At 44.9% G+C, this 19,377-nt stretch overlaps 1 protein-coding gene across 1 annotated transcript in view; it reads left to right on the top strand.

Annotated features, from left to right (window-relative positions):
• adgra2 (adhesion G protein-coupled receptor A2) overlaps positions 1-19,020 on the top strand; it is a gene marked incomplete at its 5' end in the record, with an annotated part of 34,746 nt that extends 15,726 nt beyond the window's left edge. The window contains 18 exons of the mRNA XM_079161818.1: positions 123-194; positions 10,174-10,245; positions 11,199-11,270; positions 11,357-11,428; positions 11,977-12,140; positions 12,545-12,758; positions 12,928-13,092; positions 13,171-13,369; positions 13,462-13,611; positions 13,712-13,873; positions 14,205-14,405; positions 14,550-14,739; positions 14,873-15,081; positions 15,176-15,303; positions 15,390-15,513; positions 15,601-15,749; positions 16,473-16,562; positions 16,706-19,020. Coding sequence (XP_079017944.1) covers positions 123-194; positions 10,174-10,245; positions 11,199-11,270; positions 11,357-11,428; positions 11,977-12,140; positions 12,545-12,758; positions 12,928-13,092; positions 13,171-13,369; positions 13,462-13,611; positions 13,712-13,873; positions 14,205-14,405; positions 14,550-14,739; positions 14,873-15,081; positions 15,176-15,303; positions 15,390-15,513; positions 15,601-15,749; positions 16,473-16,562; positions 16,706-18,113 — 3,841 coding nt within the window. The 3' untranslated portion in view covers positions 18,114-19,020. The remainder of the gene's footprint in view (positions 1-122; positions 195-10,173; positions 10,246-11,198; positions 11,271-11,356; positions 11,429-11,976; positions 12,141-12,544; positions 12,759-12,927; positions 13,093-13,170; positions 13,370-13,461; positions 13,612-13,711; positions 13,874-14,204; positions 14,406-14,549; positions 14,740-14,872; positions 15,082-15,175; positions 15,304-15,389; positions 15,514-15,600; positions 15,750-16,472; positions 16,563-16,705) is intronic.
• Positions 19,021-19,377: the final 357 nt, after the last annotated feature.

Below are 19,377 nucleotides of genomic sequence, written 5' to 3'. Positions count from 1 at the left end.
GTTTGGTTAAACCTAAACTCTCCGTGAAGCTAATGTCCAAGATAGTAACTCAGCACCATAGAATATGCGTCAATTTATTCTCAGTGGGAATATTTCTAACAACACTGATTCTTTTTTTACAGGATACTGAGCCACAACAAAATCCGAGTTCTGAGAAATGGATCCTTCTTTGGACTTTACGCTTTGGAGAAACTGTGAGTAGCCTACTGTTTATCATCTTTTATGAATATTTCACTTCTGCAGATGCTACAATGTCATGTTTATTGTGTGCATGAGTTATATTTTATGCATCCATGTGTGAGCTGTTATTTAAGCTAGCCTCAGCGCCTTTGAAGAGAAATACAGACAGGGTATCAGTAAGATCTGAGCAGCTCCATGCACTTCTATCCAATCATGGGCTTCTGTCCAGCAGGGAGGATGATACACTCAGACTGGCTATCGTAGAGTTATGTTTAAAAGCTCATATAATTACACTTCAGTCCTTCATTATCAGGTAAGCCCTACTCCTCAGGTCAAGATAAGAGATCGTTGGGAAGAGGTGCCTGTTGGCAGCTTCGCAGACAGTCTAGCCCTCCTTTTTAGCGTCGTAATCTCTTTGTATGGCGTGTGAGAGAGATGATAGACAGGATCATTTCTGGGGGAAATGAATGAATGGCAGGTCTGGTGACAAACAGGAAAAGAACCACAATGGGAATTGTTGCCACCTATGAGAAGAGAGTACAGAGCACCTCTCTTTTTTAGCCACACAATGCATGGCTCTGTCGGTTGGTCGGTCGAACACTTATGAGATGGATTGCCTTGAAATTTTGCTCAACCATTAATCCATAGATGATGAATCCTAATGACTGTTGATCCCCTGACTGTAAATCTAGCGCCACCACGACATTGACATTTTGGGTTTTCATTGAAGTGTCTCGACGAATATTGGATGGATTTATTTGGTACAGACATCCATGGTCCCCAGAAGATACATTACAATCAAGATGAATTGTATTCATTTTGTGATCTCCGAACTCGTTCATTGAACGCCATAATCAAGTCAAAATGTCATGCTGCCTTCTTTGGACCGGTGCTAGTCAGAAAATGTTTGCATGTCATGATGGTTAGCATATTTTGCATCAGCATGTCAGCATTGCCATGTGAGCATGTTAGCTTGATGATGTTAGCATTTAGCTCAAACCACGTCCAGACATTGGCTTGTCTCAAACAGGAGATAATACAGAGAGAGATATGAGTATGTATGATATGATACGTCTTCTGGTCTAATTTACAGTAATCACGGTCAAGACTGGCATTTACCAGCTACAGGCTCCTGGGATACTCCTGGTATGTGTGAATTACATATAGTTTGAGTTTCCCACCAAGGTGTTGTTTTACAGAGCATCCCAGTAAGGCTTTATAGCATCCTGGTAGCTAATAGCACACGTGGAGCCGCTTCAGTCTGGATACTGTATTCTGGCAGACATACTTATTTTGTTAGGGAGGGGTTGAGTATGTTGAAGGGATATTAGTTCCACATGCCACTCAGAGCTGCCACCCATGAAGCTAACAAGCCTCTCAAAAATGTTGAAAGAAAGAAAAATATGGTAATTTGCTGCAGTTGTTAGCTTGTTAGTACCTACCTGCTGGAGCTCACACCAGACATGCCAGTCGAGAACAAAAGACAAATTTGCTGAAATTGACGCTTTTATGTCTGGCATGTGAACACCATGGGTGAATAGTTCCAAGGCCAAATTCTCGGCTCGCACCTCAACTGTCTTGCACCAAAGATGTTGATAAAGCGGTTGACACCCTGTGTGTGCAAGAATAATTGAGAGTAAAAGTCAAAGAAGATCTGTAGCTTGAAGTGTTTGATGTAAAATTAGATGATGTTGCTTGTTTTTTTAAATGCGGACAGGTTTCCCTGTAGCGCCGTAGGATAGGTGGCTCGGGTAACCTGAGCTTACCCACTAACTGGCCCTTGTATCTGGAGCAGTGATAAAACTAGCAGGGGGCAACAGGGTGGAGCTTTCCTGCAGGCTTATAGCTAAAAGACCTGCGAGAAAGACACAGAACAAGCAGACAAACAGCACACACACACACACACACACACACACACTTGTGTGAGGAGAGGACATAGTGTAAATCATGCTGGCCTCATTTCAGTCCTCTGCCTCAACCTCTGCTGGCTCTCTGACACACAGCGGTGGAGGTCTGCTCACTCACTCTGACGTCTTCAACCTTTAATTGAGCGCTGCACAGCTTATAATTACATCTGAGCTCATGGTTAAAATTGCTGTCCTATGTGAAAAATGCCACATTGAAATTCACCGTTTCAGTGGAAGGCCTTGAAGGGATGCTTATAGAAGTCAGTTTAAGGTTTAACTGTGAGTTTTTGTCCGTACTGTGAGATCTCAGTTTTGTTTCGTCTCTTCAGCCCGCCATCGCTCTTCAGGTCCTCTCATTGTTTCCAGTTTATCGTCTACATGTGCTTGTCATTTGGAGCAGTTGTGAACAGTTACTCATATTATGTGGTCAGTGCTGTAATCAAAGGCCAGCCCACTAGGGCTGAGTAAACACACATCAGGGAATTACACTGCATCTCTTCCCCTATGTGACAAGGATAAACAGTCTGCTCCCTGACTGCACATGAACACTCTCACTCTTGGTCCATCTCTGTTGTGACTCCAAGTGTGTACTGAAACTCGGAGTGTGTTTCCTAGTATGGGCACCCTCGCTTCTTGTCCAGTCGTTTCAAATGAGTCTGGTAACTCTCTCAGCAGACGCACACTCACACCCACGCGCTCACACCAGACATCTATTCAGAGTTCAATGCAGTCTGATCTGCCGTTGTTAGTTGGAGAATACAGCTCCCGAGCGGGCCACCCTCCTCCAGGCCTGGGCCAGACAGTGCAGCAATCTACACAGTTAGCCCTTTCATTGGGACAAACCTCCTCAAAGCCACTATTGCCTTCATAACCTGCCAAACCACCCAAGTGCAAAGGAGCAATTTAGCCTTGTTTGTTTTTGCCCTCTTACTGGACTACTGTGTTTTTGTAGCTCTTTTAAATATGCTTGCCATCCAACAGCTACATTTGGATTTTGGAATACCTCATTTTTTCCAGCTTTTGGGATGAAACACTAGTTGAATCATACCTGCCATCTGTGGCGGTGCTTGCTATATGCAAAATAAGTCACATACATATGCGTACGCACCATCAGGCCTTCTATAATGTACCTGTGTACCTGTGTGAGTACCTCCACCTCTTTGCACGCCCTTCCTGTTTGGTGCCGACACTGGCTGCCGCTCTAACGAGACGGGACCTTTATGAGTTGTGGACAGATCCCAGCAGCCTGTCCTGCGTTGATTTGAGGCGAGGTAATGAGAATAATGAGCAAAGAGTGGGTCGAGGCACTCTGGCTCTTGTCCAACTGGGCCCCACTGCACCATGGGACACAGGACAGGCAGGCAGGGGCACAAGGGGCGCTCATTATCAGGTCTGCTCACCCCACCGGTTGAGAGGGAGCAGAGAGGAAGAGCAGAGGGCAGCGATGATGATGGATGAGGGAGCAGCAGGTCGCCTGCAGTGAACAGGACTGAAAGCCAGGAGTGAGGCTTGTGGTTAGAACTGGTTAGACGCTCAAAGGTGTTGGCAGCATGATTGAATTTATCAACAAAGGAGCCTGAAATGATCCTTGCAGTATGGATCTACCTGACATGACTGCACTTTTAGTTTTGTTGCGCTATAGAAGAGTATGCACAGGAAATATCATACAAGATTATTAAAAAACCTCCTGTTGACTTATAAAAGCTTCATTCAACAGCAGAAAATACATTTGTGATGTTTGCTTGTGGAGCAAAAAGCATTATGGAAAGTTTGCACTGAAACCAGTTCCCAAAGTCACACAGGGCATGAGAATGTGCAGATGTTTTATATGCATGTCTGCGTGATAGAGAATACATACACTATTATCACTTTAGGGTTATGAATGCTTAGGCTAATTCATTACTTTTTTCACTTGATAGTATCTGTTATAAAAATGTCGAGACGGGCCACTCAGTCTTTGCCTGAGCCTCTCTGAAACCAACCTCGAAATCGCCTCTGCCATTCTGAGCAGCTGGGGTTAGGAAGTTGTCCAACTTAAACAACTTTACCATCTGACACAGGGGAAGTGGAGCCAAGATGGCTAAAGGTGGTATGGTGGCTGGAGAGAGAGGGGGACGGAGGGAGGGAGGGAAGGAAAGCACACTCCTGCAGTTTGTCTTATATAAATCTGGAGTTGTTTTTCTTAGTGGGAGATTAACGTTATTTCCACACAGGCTAAGCAAATTACCTTGAGTGGGAACAAAGCAGAAGTGGGCAACGTTATAGCGTGTAAAAACAGTGCAAAATGTGCGGCGATGGCGAGGAGCCCTCCTGTCTAGACCAGTCTGGGTAAGACAAGGTTCAGATTGTAGCAGCCCACCATTCTGAAGAGAGCAAAGGCCAGCCGTGGAGGCTGCACATGGGAGTCTCATTTCTCCCTCACAAAAAAAATGAACATTTGTGTTAGTATGTTTGTCTGCAAACGCCATTGTGTGTCCCCCAGTTAGGCAACAGTCACCTAATGAGCGTGCATGACATTAAGGGGTGGAGCGGGTGAGGAAGGGGTTAAGCGTGCTGGAGAGTGGAAACAGAAAGGGGGGTGCTGCTGGAGTTGATAGACTCCAGATGTGTCTTTCAGATAAACTGAAGGAACGGGGTGTGTTTGTATTGCAAGCCTAGCTCAGTCATGGCTCTGGGGGTTTATTGAAACAGCGAGTGAGCCCCCTCATAAGCCCATTACCAAATTGTACACTTTATACGCCAGTAACTCTCTCTCGCACTCTCATTCGGCAAACTTGATATGGTTTCAATGGCATTTTCCTCCAGAGGAACTTGAGCTTTCTCTGGACTTACTTCCCCCCACTTCCGTTTGTGTTCCTTTTCTGCTTTATTTTTGCATCTCCCCTCTCCCAGCTCACAGGGTCTCTCGCTGTTCCTCCCCCTTCCCACTCTCTACATGCTGTAGTCCACCTACTGGCGGAAAATTCACTCGCGGACTTGAGTCGGCCTTTTCATTGATAATTTGAATGAAAGGCGTTTGTTCCTGTTTCCTTCCCAGTTATAATGTGTACATTGTTTCAATTCCAAGTCTAGTAACTTGCTGGTGAAGATGATCTATGAAACGTTTTGGTCTTTCAGATCAAATGACCCACTTTGACCAAATAAAACTAATATTATTTCATAAATATTATCAAGATCAGTAAGTGTAACAACAGAAAGGAAATAGCATTTTGCTGCCTTTGACCATCATTATTCATCTGACGAATGTTATGATGTACTGTATGTCCCATTAAAATCTTAAACTTTCTTTGGTTCACTGGTAGATCTCAAGAAAATCAACCGAGCTGCCAAAACGGGCATCGCCCCCTTCTCTCTGCCGCTCCAAAAGCCATAACTGAAGTCAATAATAGTCCGTGGTTCCAAAGTTTTCCTTGGCAGAATAATCTCCAGCTCGTCTTGCTGCAAACTCTAGAAACATATAATCAACTTAGGACATTTTACACTTCAAATAAAAGTGTATATTGCTATTTCTGTGCAGTTAGGTCCACCGTTTATGTTACTGTCAGTCATGAGCAGAGCCTTCGTTTGAACCATAGTACAGTAATGGCCGGCGATGATCAGGTGGTGATTGTCCAGGTTTAACAGGAAATCTCAAGTATGTGTCCAATAGTAATCCAAATGAAAGCAGTGTTATGAATGTAATAGTCTGTTTATGCTCCTTTACCTTCATGGCTGCACCAAAGAAATTGGTTTCCAGATGAACACAGATAAAAAGTTGATTGGGTATAACCAATCTGGGAGAAAACCTGAAAAAAAATAAAGAAAATAATCTGGGGAAGGGGCAGCAAAGCAGGAAATTAGTAGAAAAACAAGAGCTCTGCAGATCCCGGTTTCCTGTTTTGGGGGGAAGGCAGGAGTACGTTTGGGGCCAGTGTTACAGAGCCCCCATTGTGAGCAAGTGTGTTGAGGAGAAGGGAGGTGGGGTATGCGGGGCCATACACAGGGACGATTTTGCTCAGTACTGAAACCCCTAACCCACCTGCCCCTCCCTACAGGGGAAAGCTAGCTAGTAAAAAAAGGAGAAAAAGGAAACTGTAAAAATAAACGAGCAAGGGCCTCTGCTAGAAACGCCAACCAGACAGGAAATGACACGCTGCACAAAAATGGTCTCCACCGACCTCTGTCAGGAACCAAGGTGCCAGTTACCCCCCCACACAACAAACCTAGAATCCATCTATAGACATATATATCTCTTTCTGTCTTCAGGCAGTTGCTTACATACATTTGCAACTAGATATAAATATAATTTAAGTATATAAATTGGCAATGCAATGTCATTAAAAATTCCAGGAACAGGAAATTCTTGATTCCAGTCTGGCGATAATGAGTGGCCATTCCCTGGCTTCAATCATTTTCCCAGCTCCCTCCGGGTCCAGGGCCTAAACAATGTCAGTGGAGCACTCCAGTCCCTGTCGCTGTGCTCCTGATAATGGAGCACTCTACGTCTGGAGCGCTTTACAGACCATGTCTTCATTATTAGCCTCTCGCTGCCCTACAAGCACGTCGCTCCTCTCCAGCCTGCATGGGGCCCAGGTGCTCATCCCATATATACCCACAGAGAAATGACTCTTCAGAATGATAGAGGACCAGCCCCATTGATCAGGAGGAGGGAATAGACATTCTTAATGGCAGCCGCATGCTTCTAGGCCCAGCGGCAGCAAACAATGGTCCCTTCTGGGCTGGGAGTGAGCTTGAGTCTGTCGCAACCCCATCACACAGGCCACATGTGGCGATGAGGATAAAGTGCAGCACTCCCAAGTTTACAAAGCATAACTCAAAGAGGAATAATAATGCGTCAACACGCATCAAGAAGCCTTTTTTAATGAAGTATGCTGCTACTGAAGATAATGAAAAAGTAATAGCTACAAGTTGCAACTTCTAACTTTTTCAACTTTGATATTTTCACCCTCTGCAAGCGTGAGGCTTTGAAGTATTTCTTGTCTCTGCTATTATCCTCTTGCTTGGTGACAGCTGTTGTCATCAGTGTCGAGGCCACTGAGCTGTGAAGTTGTTGTCAGGGAGGGCGCTGTCTACTCCAGGGGGCACGCAGACAAGTCATCGCCTGAGTATGAGGCCTGCTCGAGCTACTGTGCTGTAGGTTTGAAATAAAACTGGAAATACATCTGAGAGTGTGGGCGAGTGGCGAGGGGCTGCAGCACAGATTTAGCCTGGATTATGGTGTAGGGCTCAGCACTTGGCGAGTGCTTCAAGTCCTGTTGACTCTGGTGAGCTCCTCCACATTCCCCAGCTTGGTGATAAGAGAGTGTATCAGAAGAAGTGGACCGCTGATACTCTTCAGGCCAAAGCACACACAGCACTGTGACCTATCAAGCCGGGTATAAATGAGCAGACTGTAGAAAATGAAGATGTTTCATGTGTGATAGTTGTTTATTTATTCCTTGTTGATGGCTGGTTTTTATCAAACTGGGCAAAAGGTTTATCTTCAGAAAGCTTTAGGTGCTTGTAAACTACTCAGTTGCATGTGCCAATGTGTGGTTCTCATTGAAATAAAGTCTCTGCAGCTCATTTAGGATCATGCATGTATGCTTTAGCTTACCGTAAATGTCCAGGCAAAGAATGTAACCCAATGGGATGTCTCCTAAGAATAGCTAAACCAATGCTCCTGTGCATGCTTCCGGTTAGATACACAACACATTACAGTTATTTTTGCATCAATCAACCATGTACGGATTGATTTAATGTATGATTATAGTACATTAGTGTTTATTGTCTGTACAATATATTGTGTAATTTACTGATGTGCTTCAAGGCCATTTTGCATCACAAAAATTACTTAAATAGTTTTTAAAGGTTTAGGGGCCTTTAATAATGAAATAACACTCCTATGACATTGCAGTACTCTACCATCAAACAGAGATGAGATCAAAATAACCAGTCTTGAGATCTGGTCCAGGATTGTTAAAATTGAAATGTAGTATTTAAAATTGAAACAATGCAGTAAGTTTCAGTATGAGACTCTTAAAAATGAGGGCGAACCTACTCACTGATCACAAAGGAAACAGCCCAACTGCCCTTTAGATAACATAAAATAAAATAACTTATTTGACAGTGGAATTAGCAGCGTTTGATTACATGATATCACCAATAGATAATATGATAAGAGAAACATGCTTAGTTCCAATAAGCACATTTGAGTCTTTTTAGACATGAAAGTGAGATTGTTATCTAGTAACCGAATCAGGATTTGGGGTTCATGTGTTCTTGCTTACTTGTAGGATTGTCTTAATCCCTTTACAGTATACATGGAGGTCAGTGTTACACACAAAAAGCATGTGTGTGTATGAGTGTGAAAAGGACAGACAGGGAGGAAGAGACAGTCATCAGTGAGAGGAAATAGTGGGCAGTGCCTCGTCTTTCATCGCTGCACTAATGAGCCCCGGGACACACAGACTGGAAACTGCAGTATTGTTCTCTGGTCAACAAATCCTATACAGCTACTGACATGCAGAAACTGTACATTCAGAGCGGAACGCACACAAAGACTACCACATACATTATGACAGGCCCACACACACACACACACACACACACACACACACAGGCATGCACTCACAGAGCTGGGCTGAGCTGTCCAAGGCGCTCTGCTTTGAGACAAACACAGCAGAACTCAGCCTTTTGGTGTAGCTTTGCTCCATCATTATAACCTGTCTCCCATCTATAATCCAGATATGAGCGATGGCTCAGCAAGTGTGTGGACCAACAGCAAAACCCCTGATCTCTGACTCTCTCACAGCCATGCTGCACAGTATAATTATTTACTGGAAGCCATTTTCTAAAACATTTTTCTTGCCCTAGTTTGATCAAAATAGCTCATCTCATGGAACGCTGACAAGACAATGGTTAAGAGATGCCTGAGGTTCTACTTGGTGTGAGGCAGCGTGGTCGAGAGCAGCAGTGACAGATCATTTTGGTGGGAAAAAGGACCAGAAAGTCCCCTGAGGTCTTGCCTACCACAGTGGCTTCTTGGGTTAAAGGGAATTAGACAAAAATGCAGCTACGGCGTTTATTTTTTTGAGCTCCTGGAAGGAAATCCTCTTCTCTGACCGGTCCAATGGGAGCAGGCTTTTTTTTATGCTGTAGGAACACGGATCGCTATGTCCTGCCGATAAACATCCGTCTCCTGACCTGTTTTAACCTCGCTATTCCCTCCTGGCCAATAAAAGAAAACGTCTTGGATTCAAAATGTAATGCAGGTTAGCTGATGGCGATGGGCATCAGGCTGAATAGTTAAACACATGGGTGTGGGTGCTGAATGGGAAGAGGGCGGAGAAAACTGCAGCAGATAGTATTAAATTCGATCTTCGAAGGCAGGTCAAGAAATTAATATTCATGGTTTGCAATGGCCAACGTTGTCACAACAAGTCTTTTAAACAAGAAGAATAATGACTAGCAATTTTAGATCAGGCTAATATCTTATTTTGTCGAGTACCTGCATCTTGCTAGCTTCAAGCCCAGGTGGCTGAAGGGATAAGATTTCCTATCTGTGTGCAGAAATACCCAGCTGTGTCCCACTGGAGGAGCCAGGTTTAGGAAATGTGTCTCCACACTCCCCTTAAACTTAGAGAAGCCTTGTCTTGAAGTCTCAGTGTTAAAAGAACTTTTTGGTAAATACTGCAACTCAATTTGCCTTCTTGCTGAGAGTTAGATCGATACTACACTCTCTCTCTCTCTCTCTCTCTCTCTCTCTCTCTCTCTCTCTCTCTCTCTCTCTCTCTCTCTCTCTCTCTCTCTCTCTCTGTGTTCAATTTGAAGCTACAGCCGGCAGGGGGTTAACTTAGCTTAGCATTAAGACTGGAAACAAGGGGAAACTTCTAGCCTGGCCCTGTTCAAAGGTAACAAAATGGCTAATAGCTTTTTGAACGGACTAAACAAACAAAATATCAGATGTTAATTAGTGAGCTGTAGATGTGCTGGTAGGAAGACGAAGCAAACATGCTATCTCTCAAAATGTAAAAATGTATTTAGACATATCATCATTATCCTGAGATGCATTTTCTCATCAACCTAATATTTTCTCTCTCCTCAGAGACCTCAAGCACAACCTAATCAGCACCATCATGCCTGGAGCCTTCCAGGGTCTCTCTGAGCTTCGGAAACTGTAAGTAGACATTCACGTGATTCTGGTTCAGTGCAGCAACATATTAACAGAGATTTCAAACACGTTCTTTGAAATTTTGCATATTTTTAGATTTTTTGTAATCATACGAGCACCATTTAACAGTAGTTGTTGAAGGAGACAGGCCCACATATCCCCTCACATCTTAAGACACTGTTTTGGCAGCTCATGGCAGATGTCATGTGTTATATTGAGCTCCTGGTGTTAGTGTGACAATAAGGGCCTCCTTCACTAAGTGTTTCTGCCGATCCTTGCGGGGCCCCTGCAATGTCGTCTCTAGTGTGTCGCGTCCGCCACGGTGGAAACGTCAGGGCCACGCCGCTTCTCCTCACACGTTGGAACACGCATTGGAAGTGATAGGACGGCTGCTCGCTCACTGCGTCTTTGGACACAGAGGCCTGGTTGTGGCGTGGGTCGGAGCTGGTCGTCTGGGCTGCACCGCGTGACTCCCCTTCCCTCCTCCCCCTACTTGTGTTTTCCCTGCAAGGTCTGGAGCTTTTCAAAACAAACAGGGGGAGATAAACACATGCTCTGGACAGCTCTCTACTGGGTAGTGTCAGAGGTGCAACAGAGCAGATCCCTCTCTGGCTGTGGCTATACATCACACTCAGAGGTGGATGGCAGGACAGGGGCCCTGCTTTTACCCCATCAGTGATAAACCTTTACTGGGTCCCATGGAGTAGAGATAAGAGAGCGTGTGCATGCTCAAGTTTAACTTTCTAACTGTGGAAAATCACAATTTATTTTATTATAAACAAGACCAGGAAGGAGGTCCTGCGCGGTCTTACCTTCTATGTCGGATATGTAGCGTTTGATCTGATATCACAAAAACAACATGGGCATTGAAAGAGTCAAGCTATCACAATCTGTGACTGTGACGAGTCCTCCTGATTCAAAAATAACCAAAACATTCCTTTGTCTTTTCTCACTTTTAGCGACCTATCCAACAACCGCATTGGCTGCCTGACTGCAGACATGTTCCAGGGGTTAACCAATCTCACTAAACTGTAAGAGACGGATCCGATGAAAATATTTGTACTTTCTGCGTTGTGTGGAAGCTACGGAGTTCATATCTAGTTTTGTGTACTGCTAGGAACCTCTCTGGCAACATCGTATCGACCATGGACCCGGGTGTGTTTCAGGAGCTGCCGTCCCTCAAGCTCGTGTGAGTATTAGACAATGTCGGCATTAAAACCACAACAAATTCACTCTCACAGCACACCATTCCATATATGACTGAAACAATAAATATTCTTGATTTTAAATGTAATATTTATTTTTGCCTAGGGGTTTTTTTTCACTACGGCTTCAAGTCTGAAGAAAAAAAGAGTTTGGATATTTTATGTATTATGCGTAGATGAAATGCACATATTTCCCAGACAACCATAAAGTAGAGGATAAGTCTGTCTATAAACATTTCAGATCTGAACAAACTTTTGGTTGATTTTAATATATGGTAATGCCAGTTATTGCATAAAACAGTCAATTAATTTCAGAGCAAAAAGACAACAAATCTGTGAAATGTAACAGAAGTAGTGCTGGGGTGGCTGTAATTCAACATTTGTTGTCACTTGACAAATATGCATCAAGCCTTTAAGTATTGATTTTGTAAAGCACAGGTATGTTATGTTGATCCTATACTGAAGAGATAACAATGTGTCTGAGCCAGGTAGAGTGACAATAATGACAAATGACCATCACTTCTCTCTCCAGGAACTTCAACTCAGACTACCTGTCATGTGACTGCGGGTTGCGTTGGGTCCCAGGATTCTTTCGCAGCAGTTCAGCCCGGCTGGGGGACGAAACCCTGTGTGCCTATCCCAGGAGCCTGAGGGGAAAGCCCCTGCGTGGACTAAGGGAAAGTCAGCTGAGCTGTGGTGAGAGCCTGGCTAGAACGAGGCATTTGAATGAGGCAGTTCACCGCTTTGTTTCAGAGAACATTGGCTTGTGAATAACAATGCCAGTAGACTCATATCAGTGCAAAAGATCGTCTCTGTATTTTTAAGGATTACTACACCAAATTGGATTGAAACAAATGAATCCCAGCAGCTCAGCAGGGACACATTATTGAAAGTATCAGTGTGCCGTGTTGACAACTAATCCTGAGGGTTGCATTTCGGAATTGGTGCTGTCTGCATCAAATCTGCTCCAGAACAGCAGACTTGTAATGGTTTCTGTTGAAACATTTAGCTGAGATTGGGTAATGAGAGAGCAGCAGAAATAATTCAGAGGGATGATGTGTAACGGTCGTATCTCCATCTTTTCTCACTATGTTGCTCAGACGGTCCTCTGGAGCTGCACACCCTGTCGCTGCTGCCGTCCCAGCGTCAGGTGGTCTTCAAAGGCGATCGGCTGCCCTTCCATTGCACCGCCGCCTTGGTGGACAAGATCACCACCTTACATTGGCGTCACAATGGTCAGCTGGTGACCTCTGACCCAGAGATGGGTTACCAGCTGGAGGACAGTGTGCTGCACGACTGCACCTTCATCACCAGGTACAGGAACTTGAGTTGCTCAAGCAATCAGACTGCTCTCTTTCGTCCTCTATGCTAATTTGAATGATCTGATGAACTTAAAATTATGAATGTTTAACAAGTTCAGACACACAATGGAGCATATGGCGATAATGTGTTATAATGAGCTGTCTCTATCCTCTTTATCCAGTGAGCTTATTCTATTCAACGTACATGTGGAGGCCAAGGGAGAGTGGGAGTGTGTGGTTTCTACTGGGCGGGGAAATACGTCTCGCAGTGTTGAAATACTGGTGCTGGAGAACAGTGCCTCCTTCTGTCCAGAGGATAAAGTTGTCAACAACCGTGGGGAGTTCAGGTTAGTTACACTTACAGTAATTATTAGTACATGCGTAAAGATCCAGTGGTCTTACTCTTCTATGGTTTTAATCCCCAGGTGGCCCAGAACTCTGGCAGGCATCACCTCACATCAGTACTGCCTGCAGCTGCGTTACCCCTCCCTGTCTATGGAGGGAGGTATTGAACAGAAAAAAGCCTCCAGACATTGTGACCGCTCTGGAAACTGGCAGGAGGCTGACTATTCAGACTGTCACTACACTAATGGCATCACCCGTGTCTTGCATACCTTCATCCTGGTCAGTAGCTCTTAGGTTTACTATATTACATGCTTCCTGTTCAGTAAACACTATATATTTAACCTTGCCCTTTTTTTGCTCTTTCTTCACAGAGACCCATCAATGCATCCAATGCTGTCACTTTGGCTCATCAGGTGCGCACGTACACCCTGGAGGCTGCAGGCTTCACTGACTCTGTGGATGTGTTGTATGTGGCGCAAATGATGGAGAAGTTTATGGATTATGTCAAACAGCTGCGAGAGGTGAGAAAGATTGCATTCCATATTTAAAAGAGCGTTATACAAGTATGCGTGTATTACATTACTATCCTTTTATCATAACATTTCTGTGTGCGTGTTCCAGTTGTCAGAGGTGTTGGTCGAGATGGGTAGCAACGTGATGCAGGTGGACGACCAGATCCTCGCTCTTTCCCAGAGAGAGAAGAGAGCCTGCAGCTCCATAGTCTACTCTCTAGAGACATTGGCCTGGCCTCAGCTACACAGTCATGCTCAGGACTTCTCCATGGTAGGGACTATCATCCTACATTTTGTAAAAGAAAATTCATCTCATCACAAACTTCTCCTTTTTTTTAAGAGAGCAAGTTCATTCAGCTTCTAGAGAATCTTACTGAATATGTTTTATAGTTCATTGTAACAACAGGAAATAGATGTACTATGTGTAGTTTATTAAAATTGGGAGTAATACATACATTTTCATCATGATTTTGCCATGTAATACAGCTAAACAATGGAATGTGCAGAAATTATACAAGCAAACTGTATTATATTGTCTGGATGACTTAAGGACATGACAATATATGGAAACAATCTTTACCATTTATATTTGATGCGTGCAGGTGTCTAGAAACATTGTGATGGAGGCCCACTTCATTCGACCAGCCTACTTTACTGGCATGACCTGCACTGCTTATCAGCGTCTCGGGGACTTAACGGGCAGCCTGGGAATGGACACGTCAGAGTCCACTCATGAGCAGCCGCTTCGTTTTCGCTGCAGCACCGGCTCCCATAACACCTCCCTCAACAATTTTCCCCTAAAGGTAAGGTGGGAATACCCATTCTTGTGTCCACTCGTAGCTACTATTACTGCATACTGTGCCATAATTAACCTATCGTATCTGCTTTATCAAGTTATCAAGGTGTACTGGTGGATTTAAGCATGAAAATGTGTTTTGTTTCTTCAGAATTCAGTAGCCCTGGCCTCTGTGACTCTCCCAGCTACTCTGTTTCCTCCTGATGCTCCTGCGGACTGTAAGCTGCAGTTTGTAGCCTTCAGAACCGGCAGCTTTTTCCCTCTCTCCGGGAACTCAAGCAACACTGGGGAACACTCTCGCCGACGTAGCGTCAACACTCCTGTCATATTTGTTGGCCTAGGTGAGAAAGCCTCTCAGCTTATTTTGTTGAGCTGAGGGAACATAGACTGGACATCTCAGATTGACTAATATCTAAAAATATAAAAGTATCTGTGACTGATATCTCAGTTAAATTTCCCCCCTTTCTGTGACAGACGGCTGCAGCAGGAGGAACCACTCAGAGCCCATCTGGGTGTCGCTGCGCCACTTGTCTCCTGGCACTGATGCTGTGGCCGCCCAGTGGAGCCTGGGGTCTCTGGATAAACAAGGAAGCTGGAGCCAGGAGGGCTGTCAGCTGGTCCACAGCGACAGCAGCACCTCCACGATGCGCTGCTCTCTGCTTAGCAACTATGCTGTGCTGCAGGTATGGTAGCCATGAGTATTTACTGTATCATTCATCCAGGATCAACAGGGCTGAATCAGGCTTTCATTGTACTTGCTTGTGATTTGTTTTCTAGGAGGTGCCTGACTTCCCCAACTCCACACCCATCTCTGTAAGGGTGCTCCACCCTGTGGTCTATGCCTGCACTGCAGTGCTGCTCCTCTGCCTCTTCACCATCATCATCACACACATACTACACCACAGGTACTGCAGTTCATGCTGAAAATGACTTTATGCTGCTATTTCTTATTTGCGTCTTTTCCTGATTACTTAGCTCTGTGTCCCTGCAGTTCTATTCACATATCAAGAAAAAGCTGGCACACGTTACTGAATACCTGCTTTCACATCGCCATGACAACAGCCATTTACGCAGGAGGCATAAGCCTGACTAGCTACCCAGTGGTTTGTCAAGCAGTAAGTAATGCATTTATACAGTCCCCTCATTTTCACTAGTGGCGTGTTTTTAAGCTTGATGTCTTACCTGACTGTGAAATGTGACAGGTGGGCATCGCCCTGCACTACTCCTCGCTGTCGACCCTGCTGTGGATTGGAGTCAGTGCCAGGGTCATTTACAAAGAGGCTCTGTGGAGAATACCACGGGAGCCGGAGGGAGAGTCTCCTGCTCCACCTACTCAGCGACCTATGCTCAGGTCAGTGAGCAAGCCGCAACTCACCTTCACCCACTTCTTGCACTGTGAGATTGTTGTTTGCTGTCAATATGGTTTATGTTTTAGACAGATGCGGTAGGGCTTTTGCAGGGCCACCCAAACTGTGCACCATCAAAGTGGGTCATTGTGCCCAACAACTAAAGTCCCTCTGTTTTTGAGAAAAACCTTGGAGTGACATAACAGAGTATTGCTGTCAGGCAAAAAAAAAGCTATAAGCCAGTATGAACTCAGAGTGGGGGAGGGGAGGAATGTATGAAACCAACATAACAGAAGCAGAGGGGTCGTCATAAATCTGAGCAGGATGATTCAGGGGTGCACTGTCTTTTCAAATATCCCCTTCTATTCCTCCTCCCCCTGTGATCCTGAAGCTGCGATCATACACTGACCTCACTGACCCTCCCGCTACCCCTTTGTTGCCCACTCAGTCACACGGGATCAGGCTGCAATAAATCACAGGCTTCTGGAGCCTATCCTGACCCTTGTAACACTCTGCCCACTATGAGAGAGAAGGATCACACAGCTCTGTTCAGATTATAGACAACCAGAGAGACATAAAAACAGAAAAAGGAAAATGACATGCACAATTTAAAAACATTGTAACAGCCAAAGGTCACATAGCATCCTGTGGCACAAACAATAACTGCTCTTATTTCTCAAACTGCAGCTGGGAACTTGTGTTTGATATATTTGTCTCTATTATTCAAGGTTCTATTTGATAGCTGGTGGAGTTCCTCTTATCATTTGTGGGATCACTGCAGCTGTCAATGTCAACAACTACGGCGACAACAGCCTTTAGTAAGTGCTTCTCTTTTTTTATTCTTGAACCATTTGGCCCTTTACTTTGTGTTGTTTTGGTGCTGAAGTGAATAATTCTGTGTACACACAGACGTGTCCTTGTTTTGCATTGACCCTCCTGACTCTTTTTCTGCCTCTTGCAGCTGCTGGCTGGTGTGGCGCCCCAGTCTGGGGTCTTTCTTTGTCCCTGCTGGCCTAGTGGTGTTGGTGACCTGGATCTATTTCCTGTGCACTGTGTTTCGCCTGAGGCACCGTGTGGCCAAAGAATGCACAGGAACCACCCTATCCACTCCTGTGACTGAAAGCCAGCCTGCACTGGCAGGAAGCACTAGCCTCCTCTCCACAGACTCAGCGGTGGGACCTATGAACCCTGTCGTCGTGCCGGAGGACCAGTACTCGCTGAAGACACAGTTCTTGGTGCTGGTGTCAACCCATTTCCTGTTTGTGGTGCTGTGGTGTTGTGGAGCCATGGCAATGTGGCTGACAGGGCACACTAGCTTGTTGTTTAGCTGTCTCTATGGGATGGCTGCCACGGTTCTGGGGGTGTTTCTGGTGGTGCACCACTGCTTTCGACGTCTGGATGTGCAGGCCTCATGGATGGCATGTTGCCCAGGCTACCGCCGCTCCCATCCCATGTCTACTTACACGCACACCTGCACGACCGGGAGTGGAGTGCAGACCTCTGAGCAGGGATCGCAACTTTTCATCAACTGCCATCCACCAGTTGACTCTCATAACTCCTCATCAGCGCGGTCATCATCCACGCCAAGTGGAATCAGCAGCGTGGGCCCCGGGCCCTTCAAGCTCACCAACCTGTTGCAGGTGGCACAAGACAGTCCAAACAACACTTCACGTGCCCCTGTGGGCAACAACACCAGCACCAGTGCTGATAACACCACCAAGCCAACAAACAATGTTCTGCCCATTATTAACTCTGCAGCCCCAGTACATCCCCAGAGAAGAAAAGTGATTAGCAGAACTAAACAAGGAAGCAGCCAGTATCACCATCGGAGTGAGGGCAGAGGTCACTATCGTCTCAAAGCTCTAAGGACTGCTAGTGGTGGGGGCAGCCTGGGAGCATTAGGACCCAATGGTTTAGAGCACCTCAGTTCTTCACATGTTGCTCACAAACAGGCCACGAGTGAGAATGGCAGCATCCACCATAGCCTTTCGGAGAACCAGGCCAGCCCGCTTACCAACGGGAAACGCCCTGGACAGTCAGTGCCGACCAGCCCCTCAGAGGGAAGCGATGGAGGCAGCAGCGGGAGTCGCAAACCCTTCCCCCTGCTGCCTTCTATGGCCAGCAGAGCAGCCATGCACGGCGCTCAGAGACGATGCGCCAGCAGAGACAATTTGAAGCTGGAGCGAGACACTAAGCGCTGCTCCTACCCTTTGAACAGTGTCACCACCACTGTGCCTGGGGCCGCTGCCCCGAATGGCACCCTCAAAAAGACAGTGCTCGAGCTGGAACAGGACATGAGTGGCACAGACCAATCCCAGAGCTCCGTTGGAATGAAGAGTGGTTTGTGGAAAAGTGAAACCACAGTTTAACCTATACTTATATGTGAACTTCTATGCATGGCCGTAATGGACTAAAATGATTGGGTTATGTTTTTAACGGTCTCTTGATTATAATAATTATATAATTTAAGATATAAAATCATTAAGGCATCCAGGACGCTAAACTGGTACTTTTTGCCTCTGTAGCATTGAAAGAGTTTGCTGTGAAATGGTAAAAAAAAATGAGGCATGTTTTTTACTGTCATTCTCAAAGATAAGATACTCATTTCTTTTTAATCATTTCACAAATTACAAGATATCTCTGGAATCGGCATATGATGTTGATTTTGGATGTCTAATGAAAGCTTTACTGTTTTAGTTGTGATTTTTCTATGCATATCAACTATAGCATGAAATGGAGTGCAAGATGATCCAGTTCCAAAGTACAGCTATATGCATTTAATCTGTGGACAACTTTTCACCCTTTTGTTTGCTTCAAGTAATTGTTTGTGTGGGTTCATACATGCTTTTATATGTTCTGTGTATGTGTGTGTGTGTGTGTGTGTGTGTGTGTGTGTGTGTGTGTGTGTGTGTGTGTGTGTGTGTGCATGTGTGTGCGTGTGTGTGTGTGTGTGTGCGAATGTATGTATGCATAGGCAATAGGAGGGCAATTGCATGACTGTGGCTGTACAGAATCTGTGAGTGAATTAAAAAAGCTATTGAGACTTTTGAATATATGCTAAAAGTGTTTCTTTTATTTTTTGCTAAGCTCCCATCAGCATTGACACAGCTCCCCTTATCTAATGCATTCAGAAGGAATAAAAACCAGAGGGGAAAATAATTGGCTTTTTTTCTACCCAGTCACTTGATTCAATTTTCACTTCCAGCAGAAGTCATTTTCTGGTCTAATGCAGGAATGACTGCCCCCTCTTGGGCGGCAGAGAAACGTTTCAAGTAATTGTCAGGGATCTGAGATGTGTCAGCCTTGCAAGTCTGACACATCTCGCAGGTTTTTCAAAGACAAGTGTGTCAAACCCATACTGACATAACAGTAATCCGTCACACTATTATTTATTCAGAGGTGTTGGTATTAAAAATGTCTCAATGAGTATCCACAAAATACTTTTCACGCATCAGAGGCCTGACCAAAAAAACATCACAGCATGCCGATCATAAGCTTTTTGAATAAAGTAAATCAGAATGTTGCCTTCACATTTGAGTAGACTTACAAATGCCCCTTGGCCATACTTCTGCTTATTAGTCAATTGTATACACTTGCAATTCAGGAAATTACATGAACAGGAAATAGTGTTTC

Source organism: Pholis gunnellus (assembly GCF_910591455.1).
Source record: "Pholis gunnellus genome assembly, chromosome: 6".
Classification (NCBI taxonomy): Eukaryota; Metazoa; Chordata; class Actinopteri; order Perciformes; family Pholidae; genus Pholis; species Pholis gunnellus.
The sequence above is the reverse complement of the archived record's forward strand: the minus strand, read 5'-3'. Positions and strand labels throughout refer to the sequence as shown.